Source organism: Xyrauchen texanus, chromosome 8 (assembly GCF_025860055.1).
Source record: "Xyrauchen texanus isolate HMW12.3.18 chromosome 8, RBS_HiC_50CHRs, whole genome shotgun sequence".
NCBI classification, from domain to species: Eukaryota; Metazoa; Chordata; class Actinopteri; order Cypriniformes; family Catostomidae; genus Xyrauchen; species Xyrauchen texanus.
In genome coordinates this window covers 31,919,702-31,936,827 of record NC_068283.1, presented here as the reverse complement: position 1 = coordinate 31,936,827, position 17,126 = coordinate 31,919,702, and the positions used below count along the sequence as shown (strand labels likewise).

At 38.2% G+C, this 17,126-nt stretch overlaps 1 protein-coding gene across 4 annotated transcripts in view; it reads left to right on the top strand.

Moving 5' to 3' along the window:
- Positions 1 to 14,176, top strand: part of LOC127648462 (V-type proton ATPase 116 kDa subunit a 1-like) — a 52,618-nt gene extending 38,442 nt beyond the window's left edge. For 2 of the 4 annotated variants that reach the window (XM_052133145.1, XM_052133143.1), the window contains 12 exons: positions 670 to 820; positions 1,036 to 1,175; positions 1,387 to 1,550; positions 5,512 to 5,602; positions 5,715 to 5,833; positions 7,343 to 7,559; positions 7,655 to 7,762; positions 8,721 to 8,828; positions 11,456 to 11,473; positions 12,004 to 12,121; positions 12,207 to 12,378; positions 12,940 to 14,176. In XM_052133145.1, coding sequence (XP_051989105.1) covers positions 670 to 820; positions 1,036 to 1,175; positions 1,387 to 1,550; positions 5,512 to 5,602; positions 5,715 to 5,833; positions 7,343 to 7,559; positions 7,655 to 7,762; positions 8,721 to 8,828; positions 11,456 to 11,473; positions 12,004 to 12,121; positions 12,207 to 12,378; positions 12,940 to 13,033 — 1,500 coding nt within the window. In that variant the 3' untranslated portion in view covers positions 13,034 to 14,176. The remainder of the gene's footprint in view (positions 1 to 669; positions 821 to 1,035; positions 1,176 to 1,386; positions 1,551 to 5,511; positions 5,603 to 5,714; positions 5,834 to 7,342; positions 7,560 to 7,654; positions 7,763 to 8,720; positions 8,829 to 11,455; positions 11,474 to 12,003; positions 12,122 to 12,206; positions 12,379 to 12,939) is intronic. The other 2 variants (XM_052133146.1, XM_052133144.1) reach the window with 1 other exon arrangement.
- Positions 14,177 to 17,126: the final 2,950 nt, after the last annotated feature.

The window sequence follows — 17,126 nt, the reverse complement described above, 5'->3', positions numbered from 1 at the left end:
AAAGCTTGGTCGCAAATGGACAATGACCCCAAGTATACCTTCAAAGTTGTGGCAAAATGGCTTAAAGGCAACAAAGTCAAGGTATTGGACTTGCCACCACAAAGCCCTGATCTCAATCTGAAAAAGCGTGTGCGAACAAAGGAGGCCTATATACCTGACTCAGTTACACCAGTTCTGTCTGGAGGAATGGGCCAAAATTCCAGCATCTTATTGTGAGAAGCTTGTGGAAGGCTACTCAAAATATTTGACCCAAGTTAAACTATTTAAAGGCAATGCTGCCAAATGCTAACAAAGTGTATGTAAACTTCTGACCCACTGGGAATGTGATAAAAGAAATAAAAGTTTAAATAAATCATTCTCTCTACTATTAAAATAAATTAGAGAAGACTGTGAATATTTTATATGATTAAATGTCAGGAAATATGAAAACTGAGTTTAAATGTATTTGGCTGAGGTGTATGTAAACTTCTGACTTAACTGTATATACAGACTAACTAGACTCCCTACATAAAAAGGAAGCTTTTGCAAGAATCAAGCAGAGTTTACAGTGACCTAAAAGAGAACCATTATTTCAGAAGATAGAAAAACTTTTGCGTAAATGCATTGTAGAGTTGCATGTACTGGAACATGTATTTTCATGCATAGCAAATTCCACTCTATTTCATGCAGGAGAGAAGTGGATCCACTGTTCCCTCCATCCTGAACAGAATGCAGACCAAACAGACCCCACCCACTTACAACAAAACCAACAAATTCACCTCTGGCTTTCAAAACATCGTTGATGCCTATGGTATTGGCAACTACCGGGAAATCAACCCAGGTAATCTTGATATTTAGCCTTAAAATGCAGAGCAAGACTCAAAAGACCTGTGAAATGACTAAAATGAGCTCTAGAATAGAATGGGTGTTGAGAGTTCTCGTGTTGCATACATGTTTTCATGGGTATCACAACATATTGTTTGCTCCATTTACATTACATTCAAACAAATAGAAATAATGAACAAACGATTGCTCATTCTCCTTGTTTGTGCTCAGCTCCATACACCATCATCACCTTCCCCTTCTTGTTTGCGGTCATGTTTGGGGATCTGGGTCATGGTGTCCTCATGACCTGTGCTGCACTTTATCTGGTCCTGCGAGAGAGACGATTAATTTCCCAGAAAAATGACAATGAGGTATTCATCTATTAATCCATCCATTCCTTTTTCCTTCAAATTGGTGCCATAGCATTAAACATAGAAGGAATTCTATATACACTATAGTTATGTTCTTCCATTCAGATTATTGGAGCATTTTGCTCTGGTTTAGTATACGATAAATTACCTGATTTTGGACCATCACAAGTGAAAGTTTTCTCTCTCTCTCTCTCTCTCTCTCTCTCTCTAGATGTTTACCATGGTGTTTGCAGGCCGTTATATTATTCTCCTGATGGGAGTATTTTCGGTGTATACTGGAATAATATATAATGACTGTTTCTCCAAATCTCTCAATGTCTTCGGCTCGGGCTGGAGTGTCAGACCCATGTTTAGAGATGGAGGAGCCAACTGGACGTAAGTTGTTCATTCTGACACATTTGTTTTACATTAAAGGGCACCTATTATGGCATTTAAAATGTTCCTAATATTGTTTTGGGAGTCCCCAACAACAGTTTTACATGAATGCAATGACAAAAAACACTTTTGTTGTCTTATAATATGCATTTATGTTTACCTGATTTGCTCACCGACTCCCAAATGATTCGTTCAACGACTCATTTTTCCAAACCCCTCCTTTGCGTGACGCTAATCTGCGGTGATTGGTCAGATGACCCAGTCGGTTGTGATTGGTATACTCTGTGCAAAGATTGTCGGAAACGGAACGCCCATCACCGCTTTGTAGTAAAAAAATCAAAATCAGAGAAGTTAGCGATCATAGCCCAAAGTTCGGTGGTAAACACCCAATCAGTTATTGTTTGCTTTAGCCCAACGCATAAACATATTGGTAAAGCACTGCATTACTACAAGTTATTGCTCTATTCTTTATGACAACTCCAATAACATCGACAAACATTTCACCTATTTAAAAAAAATCGACATTGGAGACCTAGAAGCTGCGCTGAGCGTAACTTACACAACACCCACAAATACTTATTAAGCATGCTAAAAAACACACAAAAGCAACAATTATTAATAATACTTACAGGTTGTGATTCGGAGGAGGAAGCTGATCCAAATAAACTTGGTACTGAACCTTCCTTCAGTATCTTCCGGCTCGCGAATCCACACTTGAAAGCATTCATGTTCGTAAAGCAATTGTCATTAAAATGACGCGAACACAGCACAAGGTTCGGGCTATACTTGTGTGGTATAGTTGTAAATATAAACTCTAGCCACTGATTCGTCACATGCTCGTCCCTGGGCAGTGAAAAAAAGGTCGCTTTTGATATGCACTTCAGAACACAGCGTCTTGTTGTCGACATGATGTTTTCAAGTTTCCCCTGGTGTCTGCGTACGCAATGAGTGGGCGCGGCCAATTTGATAATTTTCCGTCTTGACGTCACAACGAAAAGGAAAATGACTCATTGGAAAAACGATTCATTACATTGACTCAGAGTCGACTCTTACTTTTGAGAGACAATAACTTTTTTTACGGTGAACTTTCATATATAAAACTTTGCAGGATGTTTTTGTTCACTTAAATCTATGTTACACACTACATGAAAGGTAATTTTCAAAATTCCATAATAGGTGCCCTTTAAGCCAGACACATCTCACTCAGCTCTAAGGGTTCTCTTTTTTACTTCATTTGGGTCCAAGCATTGAAAGTGTGGAGGCCCTATTGTTCTTCTAAGGATTATTATTATTAGGGCCCAAGCACTGAAAGTGCAGAGGTCCTATTGTACTTCTAAGGATTATTATTGTATTTTTTATTTTATCCCCTGTTCTCCCATCAGTTGCTTCTGTTTTTGAGACAGTCAATCTGCACATCTTATCACGTGGTTTGTTGTGCATGACACCGCAGAGACTCCCAGCATGTAGAGGCTCATGCTACTTTCCTCAATTCACGCACAAATTACCACGCACCCCATTGAGAGCGTGAACCCCTAATCTCGACCACAAGGAGGTTACCCCATGTGACTCTACCCTCCCTAGCAACCGGGCCAATTTGGTCGCTTAGGAGACCTGGCTGGTGTCACTGAGCACACCCTGCATTCAAACTCACGACTCCAGGGTTGGTAGTTTGCATCAATACTCGCTGATCTACCCAGGCCCCCAGGATTATTATTATTAAGAGACAATGTTCCTCCAGGACCATGGTGCTACATAAATACAACATAGGACAAACACAGAACCACATGAGACTACACAACTAAATAAAATACCTATATAAAATACCTATATATACCTATATAAAGTGCACATGCAAACATGTGCAAAAAGTACGGGACAGTACAAGAAATTTCTAATCACCAAATAGCTTACTCATTCCAATGTTTTTATGAAGGACAATGCTTGCTATAGTCATGTAAATTCTCTATGGCCATCCTTGGTATATATTTTCAGTTTGGCTGGAAACATCAGAGCAAAAGCATCCGTTGATGTAAGAGTTTCTTGCATTCCTTGAATCGTTCACGTTTCTCTCTTGTAGAATTCGCAAAGTTTGGGAACAAGAAAATGCTGTGGTTCTTCCAAGAAAGCTTTCCTGTAATGTACAGGATCCCTCGCGTAAAGATCTTTATCAGATGATCTCAGAAATTTGACCAGAATTGATGGGGGCCTGTCTACCTCTGTGGATCTCCAAGCAGACACGGGAAGAGCCCGTCTAGGAATTTTACCATATCTCTGCCTTCCTCATGCTCAGGAATTCCTACAATTCAATCGTTGTTTTGTCGATTAAGATCTCAAAATCCTCCCAATTTTTCCCAGACGTGTTCCAAATCTCCCTTGGCAGGTTAGCAGCTAGTTCCCTCTCCAATGACTCCAGATAATCAATCTGATTCTCGATCTCCAACAATCTTGAAAACCAACTCAGAGAATGTGTGAATTCATGGAAGTGAAATTTTTTTTTTGACAATTTTTTTTTTCTTGCATTGTTTTCCGAAAGCAACAAGGTGGAAATGGACCGATTGTGCTTGGGCCCAACATCGCTCCTTGCAGATATATTTTTGTTTGATTGCTTATTAATTAGCCACTTGTTTAAATGACTCAGTTAAATCACTGTCCGATCTACACTCACCTAAAGGATTATTAGGAACACCTGTTCAATTTCTCATTAATGCAATTATCTAATCAACCAATCACATGGCAGTTGCTTCAATGCATTTAGGGGTATGGTCCTGGTCAAGACAATCTCCTGAACTCCAAACTGAATGTCAGAATGGGAAAGAAAGGTGATTTAAGCAATTTTGAGTGTGGCATGGTTGTTGGTGCCAGACGGGAAGTTCTGAGTATTTCAAAATCTGCTCAGTTACTGGGATTTTCACACACAACCATTTCTAGGGTTTACAAAGAATGGTGTGAAAAAGGAAAAACATCCAGTATGCGGCAGTCCTGTGGGCGAAAATGTCTTGTTGATGCTAGAGGTCAGAGGAGAATGGGCCGACTGATTCAAGCTGATAGAAGAGCAACTTTGCCTGAAATAACCACTCGTTACAACCGAGGTATGCAGCAAAGCATTTGTGAAGCCACAACACGCACAACCTTGAGGCGGATGGGCTACAACAGCAGAAGACCCCACCGGGTACCACTCATCTCCACTACAAATAGGAAAAAGAGGCTACAATTTGCAAGAGCTCACCAAAATTGGACAGTTGAAGACTGGAAAAATGTTGCCTGGTCTGATGAGTCTCGATTTCTGTTGAGACATTCAGATGGTAGAGTCAGAATTTGGCGTAAACAGAATGAGAACATGGATCCATCATGCCTTGTTACCACTGTGCAGGCTGGTGGTGGTGGTGGTGTAATAGTGTGGGAGATGTTTTCTTGGCACACTTTAGGCCCCTTAGTGCCAATTGGGCATCGTTTAAATGCCACGGCCTACCTGAGCATTGTTTCTGACCATGTCCATCCCTTTATGGCCACCATGTACCCATCCTCTGATGGCTACTTCCAGCAGGATAATGCACCATGTCACAAAGCTCGAATCATTTCAAATTGGTTTCTTGAACATGACAATGAGTTCACTGTACTAAACTGGCCCCCACAGTCACCAGATCTCAACCCAATAGAGCATCTTTGGGATGTGGTGGAACGGGAGCTTCGTGCCCTGGATGTGCATCCCACAAATCTCCATCAACTGCAAGATGCTATCCTATCGATATGGGCCAACATTTCTAAAGAATGCTTTCAGCACCTTGTTGAATCAATGCCACGTAGAATTAAGTCAGTTCTGAAGGCGAAAGGGGGTCAAACACAGTATTAGTATGGTGTTCCTAATAATCCTTTAGGTGAGTGTATATGCATGACCATTAAGTTAAGGGTGTTTTTTTGTTTGAAACATCCTATTTCATTGAATTTTCATTCATTTATTCAGGTTTAAGACTTTGGAAGATAACAGGATTTTACAGTTGGACCCTGCTGAGCCAGGAGTGTTTGGTGGACCCTATCCCATTGGCATTGACCCAGTAAGCACCTCATTTCTCATTTCTGTGGCAAAGAGTAATCTTTCAAGCAACTTCAATACATTTAGAGGAAAATGAAACAATTCAAAAGTATATATATTTCCCCCACTCACAGATCTGGAATATTGCCACCAACAAGCTGACATTTCTGAACTCCTTCAAGATGAAAATGTCAATAATTCTTGGAGTTATCCACATGCTGTTTGGCATCACGCTCAGTCTCTTCAATCACCTGTATGCACTTGTCCATTCTCTTGTTTTATTAGGCTTGAGATCTATGCCCTTTCACGTGTCAATAATCCGAACCCCATAAATGCGTCCTTCAGTATTAAGTACAGTAAATGTTAGATAACCCCTTGTGGTCTTCCAAAGCTAATACATATGATTACATTAAAATGAAGGCCAACTAGCAGTGAAATTGTGAAGCACACATATTATGCTTCTAATTTAAATGTCAGCTAATGTTAATAGCTAATATATCAATGTCTCTAAATACTTATCATGAAAATAATGTGCTGATCAGTTACTGATGTATCAATATTTTATGAAATTACTAATTACCATTAATAGTTCACCCAAAAATAAAAATTCTCATTGTTTGCTCACCCTTATGCCATCCCAGATGTTTATGACTTTTTTTCATCTGCTGAACTCAAATAAAGATTTTTAGAAGAATTTCTCAATTGTTTTGGTCTATAAAATGCAAGTGAATGGGTGCAAACATTAAGCTCCAAAAATCAAAAGTTAGCACCATAAAGGTAATCCATAAGACTCCAGTGGTTAAATCCATGTCTTCAGAAGCAATACCGTAGGTGTGGGTGAGAAACAGATCAATAAGTCATTTTTGTACTACAAATTCTCCTCCCTTAACTTTCCACTTTAACTTTTATTTTCACATTCTTCTTGTGTTTTTGGTGATTCACATTCTTGCATATCGTCCCCTACTGGGCAAGGAGAAAAATTTCTAGTAAAAAAGGACTTAAATATTATGTTTCTCACCACACCTATCCTCTCTCTTCTGAAGACATGGTTTTAACCACTGAAGTCAAATGGATTACTTTTAAACTGCCTTTATGTGCTTTTTGGAGCATCAACATTTTGCCCCCCATTCACATGCATTCATGTATGGACCTACAGAGCTGAAATATTCTTCTAAAAATCATAATTTGTGTCTTGCAGAAGAAAGTCATAAACATTTAGGATGGCATGAGAGGCTGTAAATTTACATTTTATGCATCTGGCAGACGCTTTTATCCAAAGCAACTTACAGTGCAATTATTACAGGGACAATCCCCCCGGAGCAACCTGGAGTTAAGTGCCTTGCTCAAGGACACAATGGTGGTGGCTGTGGGGTTAGAACCTGTGACCTCCTGATTAACAGCCCTGTGCTTTAGCCACTACGCCACCACCACTCTGTAAATGATGAGAGAATTTTCATTTTTGGGTGAACTATCACTTTTAATGGTCCGTTCATCCAAAAATGACTGACAGCCTCAGTGAAAATGTAACTACATTGAAAGATGCAATGAAAGTGAAAGGTCACTGAGGTTTTCAATCCTGTAACCTTCTGCCTATCGTCTCCTTTTGTGTTCCATGAAAGAAAGAAAGTTTTAAGGATTTGCAGATACATTAGTCTGTACATGATTTCCTTGTTTGGAAGACCTACCCCTTTAATGTTTTGTCATTACATTTGCATTCATATTAATGCCAGGTATTTCAGTTTCTGTTTGTCTGTGTGTTAAGGTACTTCAAGAAGCCTCTGAACATCTTCCTGGGTTTTATTCCTGAGATTGTTTTCATGAGCAGTCTGTTTGGCTACCTGGTTTTGCTCGTCTTCTATAAATGGATGGCCTATGATGCCAAGACCTCTAAAGATGCACCCAGTCTTCTTATAGCCTTCATTAACATGTTCCTCTTCAACTACAATGATCCGACCAACAAGCCATTATACAGAGGACAGGTACCCACAAAGACCACAGTGTGATGTTATCAGAATATTTTTGCAAGTGAGAACATTATGCTGACATTTCTCTCCACCTTTCTCTGTTTTTGTAGATGGGAATTCAGTGTTTGTTAGTTGTTGTAGCTATCGCCTGTGTGCCATGTATGCTTATAATAAAGACGCTAGTAATGCGCAGACAGTACCTCTGGAGAAAGAATCTGGTAAGGAGTAAAAACAAAATAATATATCTCTCTTTACACCAGTAAGATTCAAACTATAATTCAAAGTGCCCAATCGGGGCATACAGGAAGAGAAGCATGACTTTGTATGACTTTGTATTTGTTGAAATACTGTTTTTTGTATTATCATGTAATTATTAGAAAATATGTGGAATGTGGTTTGGTTGGCTTGTGGTCAAATATTCATTGGTACATTGATTATGTGGTCTTAAATTGTTTGCTCACCCAAAAAGTTACTCAGTTTATTCACCCTCATGCCAGCTAAGATGTAAATGACAAAGGTTTTTTTTTTTTTTTAGCTCTGTAGGTTCCTAACAATGTAAGTAAATGGTGACCAGAACTTTGAAGCTTCAAAAAGCATGTAAAGACATCATAAAATAAATCCATACAACTCCAGTGGTTAAATCCATGTCTTCAGAAGCGATATGATGGGTATGGGTGAGAAACAGATCAATGTTTAAGTAATTTTTTACTATATATCTCCATTTTCACTTCAAAATTCTTATGGTTTTTTGGTGATTCACATTCTACTTACATATTGCCACCTACTGGTCAGGGCTTGTCAAAGGTGGAGATCTATAGTGAATGGCTTAAATATTGATCTGTTTCCCACGCCTATCATATTTTTTCTGAATATATAGATTTAAACTCTGGTGTCATAGTTCTGGCCACGATTCACTTGCATTGTATGGATCTACAGAGCTGAGATATTTTTCTAAAAACGTTGTGCTCAGCAGAAGAAATTAAGTCATACACATCTGCAGTGGCATTAGGGTAAATGATGAGAGATTTTTCATTTTGGGTTAAACTATCCCTTTAAGAATATGTATGAATATTTATACAAAGGTTTCAATCCCAAAAGACCAATATGATTATATTATTGTTATTTAGGTAATTGAGTTGAACTCCTACCTACACATGACCATGATCTCTCCTGTAGGGAACACAAAATTTTGGGGGAATCCGTGTGGGTAATGGCCCCACAGAGGATGAAACTGAGATCATTCAACATGATCAGCTTGCAGAGAACTTAGAAGAAGAGCCTGAGGTAAGGCAACAATCTTTTTTTTTTTTTCTCTCAAATCATATATTGTCAATATGAAGCAAAATATGTAAATACTATCTATCTAATACATGTGTGTAATTTTAGCCAGTTGGTGACATGAAGAGAGTCAGCGTCAGTCAGGATTTACATACAAAAACACTATGTGATCGCTCGTATTGCATTACTAAAGCTAGGGATTCCCTTTAAATGGCTTTAAACTAACAACTTCAGCATTAAGGCTCATCACATCTGAGAGACACAACAGACTGATTAATTAAACAAACTCAAGGCACTTACCACTTACCGGATATCCACATTGGAGAGGACAAATTGGTGGAGGACATTTAGTGAAAGTCTCTTGCGCATCAGTTACCGCGAAATAGAGAGGAATACTCCCACTTGGACATCTATTTTTCCACTTAGAAAATAGGATGAATTTTGCCAAAATTACATTATCTTCAGAAAGCTTACTAGCAGACTACAGCATCATCAACAGGTGATCGCACATGCTCTCTCTCTCTCTCTCTCTCTCTCTCTCTCTCTCTCTCTCTCTCTCTCTCTCTCTCTCTCTATATATATATATATATATATATATATATATATATATATATATATATATATATATATATATATATATTAGGGCTCTCTATTTAACGCGTTAATTCAGTGCAATTCATTTTATAAAAAATAACATGTTAAAAAATGTACGCAATTAATCACAATGCCCCCGGACCGTAATAAGGAAGATTCCTGAGAAATGCATGCTTGTAGTACCACCTGTTTACTCCAGGGGGCAGTAAGTGAAACTTGTGTGGTAACATGCAGTTTATACAGTGAAGAAAACAACCATCCAGCAGACAACACAACACAAACATGCGTTACGTTCTTGCGTTCAAAACACTTGATGGAGTGCAAATTTGAAATAAGGGATCTCAAGATGTGTTCTAAGTAGTAAACTATATTTAACTTGACACAGTGACCTAAAAATTTCATGTTTATGATGCAATGCACCCGAGACACTACACAAGCATGTCTGATGCAGGTGTACATTGACGGGTCCTTAAACAAGCCCTCATAATAAATCTTGAACTGATTGACAAACACACTTGTGAAATGGATTGCTGTTAACTGTATGACAATGATTGGATTATGATCAATAATATGGTAGTAAACAATACATTGTATTCTAATGCCGCTTTTTGAATTGTCTTATAAATGATTAACTCTTCTACCACAAGAATGTAATGCATTTTAATGATCTAAATATTATATATATAATGTATAATGGCTTATATGTATAATTATTTCATCATTATATATTGAATTATTGTTATATGAGGGGCTTTCTCAGCAAATATTTATATATGCGATTAATTAATCGGGACACCATGTAATTAATTTGATTAAAAGTTTTAATCGATTGACAGCCCTAATATATTAATACTAACTATGGCAGATTCTGATCCGTCACGTAAGAAAGTAGTTCCATGCACAAATGTGTTTTTTGTGACCATACTCAGTTTTTCCTCATCTCCTAATCATTTAGAATTCATTTGTATTTTAAAATGTTTTGTGTTTCCATGTAGCATTAGTTTATACAGTCTAACAAAAGTCTTTCAAGAGCATACTAGATGAGATATTTGTCTGACACCCCATGTGATGACATTTGTTACTCCTGATGACTACTTTTGATCTTTATTATGACAATAATTAATGTGGATATCATAATAGTATATGCACAACTTTTTCCTGTATAGTCAGTTGGCAGTGGGTTCAGCAGCCTTCAGTGGGCATTCCATTCTGTGACTCACTGGATCTGCGATATGCATACCATTGCTGATCTAAATTGGGTCAGCCCCCTTTAACAGCACTATCACTCCCCCCCAGACACTTTATCCCAGGGCAACCAGCCTCAAAACACTAAACAAACACCCACCCAGATAATTGTGAGGCTCCTGTTTGGAAATAAAATAGAGACAGATAATAAAGTATTTATAAAATTACCTGCAATATTTTGAGATGTCTGGGTTGCTGTGATAATTTCAGTGCGTTAGTGCCAAAGGGTGTTCCTCTATCTGCTCCAAACAGTCCTGCCAGTAAAACACAGTCAGCCATTCGAGTTAATTTACTCCAGCATTGTTTATCTCTCTCTCATTTGCCATTTACAGTGGGCCCCAAAAAGTATTTGTTCATATAAGCTGCACTTAAAAATATATGATATTTCAAACCAGTGGCATCTACAAACAAGTGGTGCCAGAGCTTTTCTCAGAACTAGCGTCACTTTTTTAAAAATTATTATTATTTATTTTTTGTTGCCATTTTTCAATTACTTTTAACCAACTGTCATGAAGTAATTTTTAGTAGTAGATGTATGAAGTTAGTTCCCCTCAAGCTCACACAGGTGGGCATGTTCCATCCAGAAAAGTGTTTTAATACTTTGTATCTTAATTTTGTTTGACATTCGTATGTGTGTCCAGATACTTTTGGGGAGTACTGTATTTTTCTGCGAAAATGTGTTCTGTATACTTGTTTTTCCCCTCACTCTCCTCTTCAGATTCTAACTCTGCCATTAACTCTATTTTAACCCTATGTGTATGTCTATCTGTGCATGTGTCCGATTACGTTTCAAGCAATCCGAGGAGGAAGTGGTAAGAGCAGACTCCTTACTCTCTGTGTGGATGTGTTTGTCATTTTTTATTGGTGTGTGTGCGCGTGCCGTAACTAAAACAAAGCTTCTTGCACTGCTGCCGTGTGTGTGCTTGTGTGTGTTACGCGTGTGTGTGTGTGTTACACGTGTGTGTGTTGCTGCAGGCTTCCTTGTCTGTTAGTCTCCTGTTGTGGGTGATAGGTGATGGTTCTCTTCTCTAGATTCTAGATAACGTTCCTTAGATCCTTTTTAAGACTTTTTTAACTCCCTTTTGTTTTAGCATCCATTATTAAATGGGGACAGTCCAGTGAGCCAAAATGATTCTGATGTATCACACCTAATGATGTGTTCTTGTGCCGGCTGTTGATCTGAAAGGATCTGGGCAGTAATTCTGTTCTCAGGCCTGTGATATTCAGGACCAGTAATCATGCTGTGATTGAGCTGGGAGTGGGATTAAACCTGGTGTCTGTTCATTTATTATCATTAGTCTGAACTCCTTGTCTTTCTCTCTCCCTCTCTCTCTCTTTCTAGTTTAATTTTGCAGATGTTGCAGTGCATCAAGCCATTCACACTATAGAATATTGCTTAGGCTGCATCTCAAACACGGCATCTTATCTACGGCTTTGGGCGTTGAGCCTGGCCCATGCGCGTAAGTAAAAAACACACACATTTACTGTACTCATTCCAATAAATTGCCTATAGGATTTCTTCACAAGACTGCTTTTTTCTTACAGAGCTCTCTGAAGTCTTATGGACAATGGTGATGCATATTGGCCTGGCCTCAAGAAATTTTGGTGGATTCTTTGGTCTGTCAATCATCTTTGCCATCTTTGCTACACTGACTGTGTTCATTCTTTTGATCATGGAAGGACTGTCAGCCTTCCTGCACGCTCTAAGATTGCACTGGTAAATTACATACACACCGTATTTAACTCTGCTTACCTTATCAAATGGCCCCTTTTGTTAATACTGTGCTGTAGGTATGCAACTGAGACATATAAGAGACAAATGACTCTCTGTCTCTCTCTATCAATGAATATAGCATGGAATCTGCATCCAATGAACTTCAGGGAATGCTCTGCATACTTCCATAGAATTGGAAGAAATAGAATTGACAAATTTCTACACATCCCCCACTCCTTGTGTGGTCATTTATTAAATATTTTTGTTAATTTGATTTTACTTTCATTTACTAATAAGAGTGTAGTACTCTCAGGTCCATGTAATAAATTTACCATTAACCATTATGCAGAAATCAATAGAGTTTTCCGCAAAAAATGTAACAAAGTCTGCACATTCCTCAAGGCCTTCCATTTAGGGGTCAAATAAACTGTTAATGATTAGGGAAAAAATGAAAGCTGTTTCTTCATTTATTTAAAATCATGCTTGACAGTGTGTATATAATTTTTTTGCCATACAATAATTTTGTTTTAACCACCGACCTTGACTCCCACTTCATTTTTGTAGGGTTGAGTTCCAGAATAAATTCTACACTGGACAGGGCTTCAACTTCATGCCTTTCACTTTCGACAGCATTCTGGAGGGCAAGTCCGAAGACTAAACCACACCCACTTTCTCTCAACTGCCACACCTTCAGACTACAGGAGCCAATCAGAATAAGTGTCAGATTTTATGTTGTGCACAAACACTGTGATTAAAATCTACATTGACTTTGTTAGGCTTTAAATATCTCAGGTGTTCTACATTGGGACATAAATGGAATAAATTTACAAATAAATTAGGTGTGTATTGTAGAAGCTGAGCTAAAATTAATTTAAGCAACATTTGCATAACGTATTCACAATGATTATATGCATTTTGCCATAAGTTATGAAGATGATGCAGCTCTCATAGATGCCTCAAATTTGTACAAACCCTTAAATTAAGGCTTGACAAAGATATACTTACATTTATCACTGTTTCTTACCCATCGTAGCATTGGTGGAGATTTTGTCTGATATTTTTCCAGTCTCTTAAATTATTAGTTTTGTTTTTTAATGTATCTTTTATCCTTTATGTTGTACCTGGACGCTTCTGTAAGAACAGTTCTCATACAAAGGGACCTCATTTCAAATGCTGCAAAGCAAGCTTCAGTACATTTGACATATGCTTAATGAGAAAGCTTATAACCTATCTAAATAAATCCTACAGATAATCCTACAGAAGTTCCTGATTTATCACAGATCTATAATCTTGTTTAATTCTGTCACAAACCTAATGTAAGAGTAACTGAGTTTTATTTGGGCTTGAACTGTATTGCTGTTTTGTTGTTGTATTTTGCTGTTGTGTTTGGATAATGCAAGTCAAATCTATACCTGGATGCTTTTCTAATCTTCATATTAATCTGTTTAATCTGAAATTGCATTTCTTGTTTATTTGTTTGATTTACATCATTCCCATGCATTTCCTCTGGAAAAGAAATTTGTGGGTTCTTAAGTTATCACCGGCAGTCCTTTTAGTCTTTGAGAAATGAATTATACCAAGTAAAGGCAGACAGTGAATCTTAGTAAATATGTCTGTTTTGATTGGCAATAATAGGAAGGAGTTGATCTGAACACATGGTTTTGATTTCCTTTACCACATATGTGAGAAGAAAGCTGTGAATAATGTCTAATACAATATTGTGTGAAGATTATTGTTGATATAATACTTTTATTATATTTATGAAATATTGTGCATAATAATAAATAAATGAGTATAATTATCAAAGTATTCATTGAAATCTGTTCTCATAGAACCAAGTTTCTATACCTCCATTTTTGCTAAATTACTTGAAATAAACATTAGACGCTAAAACTACAATGAATTTTATTCATGTTCAAACAAATAATGATTCAAATCTCAATAGCACATTCACCTTAAGAATCTGTTTGGGTGAACATTTTACTTTTAGTGCCAGACAGTGGACATTTTGCCTCAGAACTACCTCAATATGAGTAAGGACTTACATGAGCCACTTTTCCATGGCCAATAGCCTCAGACCACCATCTGCAAGACCAAAATAGCTCTGCATTCCCACCATCGGGCCAAAAGGCCCACAGTGTTGGCCTAAAACCCGGCTTTAATAGCTGTCCTGGTGAAAACGTCGCACACCCCGCCCATTTCACAACCTAAAACAAACATGCATGTTATCTAGAATATCAAATTTATATTGTATGGAAATTATAGCTAGCAAGATAATTTAACGCTGACAACTCACCGACTGCATCTGCCATGGAGTTCCGAATTGTCTTTCCACTAACAGCAGGACAATGTCCCAGCACACTATCCATGATCTCGAGCCGTGATTATGTGGTGAACCATTGGACCAGATGACATTCCATGAGACATTTTATGGCAGAGCCCCTCTCTAACTGCCAAGGCAAAGAAGAGTGTCTCCATTTTGACTGGACCGTGGCAGGACAAACACAACAAATGCCAAGCACAACCATCAGATAAGCTGCTTGGACAACTAGCAGATACTTCAGAAAGTTAGGCCCTGCATTAGGCCCACTCATTGGTCTATGAATGTTTTCTTAGCAACATCTTAAAGCCCCCCATCCTAAGGTTTGACCTAAGTCCAGAGTTTAGATAAAGACCATACATTTCTTTAAGACCTCTCAAAGATGAATTAACTATCCATGTGGCAAAAGTTGAAACAAAGCCACAAAGATAAATCTTCTAACATGGACACCAACTGCAACACACCCACTCCATGTTTGTTCACAGAACTGTTAATGTAAATTGCATTTGTTCAATTAGCACAATAGTTCACACAAACTGAACTACGGTTGTATAAATTGATGCATGCAAAATATTTAATCATTCAATGTCATATTTGTTCTTAATATGTTCAGAAAAGTGCTAAGAGTATTTTTGAAAAGGAACAATGCATAGATGAGGCTTTAAAGACATTATTTTAACTATGTACTTTAAAATATGCAAATGTTCCACAGAGAAGGGAGGATGAGTCACACAGTGTGGGTCCACTCCAATCTCAGCAGCCAGTCATAACCCTGAAACAAGAAGCACCAAACTGAAATCTCATCAGGAAGGTATAAAACTATCCTCCAGAAGATCACACCTTTGTTCTAAGTTCCCGATTGTGAATTCTGAATCACTGGCCTGAGTGGTAGGAGATGTAACAGAATACAAACCATCCAACATGCTAAGTCTCACTACATGAGAGAGAGGATAACAGATCTTCCAATGTTCTTGGTCTCCATCCGAGAGACAGAAGAAGATCGACCAAGTACCAAGTCTCACTACAAGAGACTATTGCTATGGCAAGTTCAGAATCCCTATGACAGGGAGATAAATACAGCGACAAGGTTTAGCTCTGACGAGCAAACCCTCTCTTCAAGTTTCGTGCATCTGCATGTTCCAGATGTTGAATCTTGCACAGATATAAGAGCTGTATATCTGCATGTTCCAGATTGAGAGAACCCTCCCTGTGCTTCCAGGAGATCAGCATTCCTCTGCTTTTATCTTTTTGCATATTAGTACCATGTTGTTTTTGTAATTTATTCTTGTTTATCTTTTTGTAAATAAAACTCATTTTATTACAAAAGTGTGTTCGTTGTGTTTATGATACAGAAGAGCTCTAAAGGGTTAGGCCAAAACTCATGAATCGTTCAGATTAATCAGAAGATCCAATTTACATATTTATAATATATTGAATGGTCCATTTGGATCATTCTTGTACTGCTACGGAAACTCCTTATCTTGTGCCCAAGGATGGAGGGAGGGGCTGTCTGATATTAATAATCACACACACATACACCTTTAATGAAGTGTGATAAAAATGGGTCTTGTGTGAGGCCCAGTTCATTTCAATTGGTGCCAGGGTGATTCTTATTAATGAATTTGTAATGTGTCCGAAATGTTTTTCGCTGAGATGCAGGTGTATGACATAGGTTGGCATCCAAAGATGTAAAAAGTTAGTGATACACCTGCAGCACAAACAATAGCATAGCAACACAGTGAAACCCCTGTTATGCTAATGGGAGTGTTGCAGTTTTGGTTATTTAAATGTAATTTTCCAAGCATCTGGAGTAATTTTCCATTCTGGCATTGGAATTCCTTTATGGTCAGAGTTCAAAGGTGTGATAATCTGGAGGACATGTTTGTACGTGCACTTTATATAGGTATATATAGGTATTTTATATAGGTATTTTATTTCATTGTGTATTTTCATGTGGTCCTGTGTTGGTCCTTTGTTGTTTTTATGTAGCACCATGGTCCTGGAGGAACGTTGTCTCGTTTTGCTGTGTACTGTAATAACTGGTTGAAACGACAATAAAAACCACTTGACTTGACTTGACTTGACTTGACTTCTGAGAATTCAAGTAGGAATATCCCAAAACTGACTTCGCCTTTGACTCTGGCCGCACCTCAGTTTCCAATTGGCCTTCTTTGGCCCAAGGGTAATCGGTGGGCCATTGGCCCCGGAAAAGTCCTGAGGAGGCACGATTAAGCCCCAGAAGTGACTGTGGGAATGCAAATGGCCTTGGCACACACTAGCACGCCTTTATTTGGCCTGAAAGTTGAAATGCGGATACTGATAGTGAAACGATCAATGGGCAATCCACACCCCGGACTGATGGCAAAACGATCAAAATTGCCCCCTAATCATACCCCCCACCAAAGATCACAACCTGGTTCTGGCCCTGCTA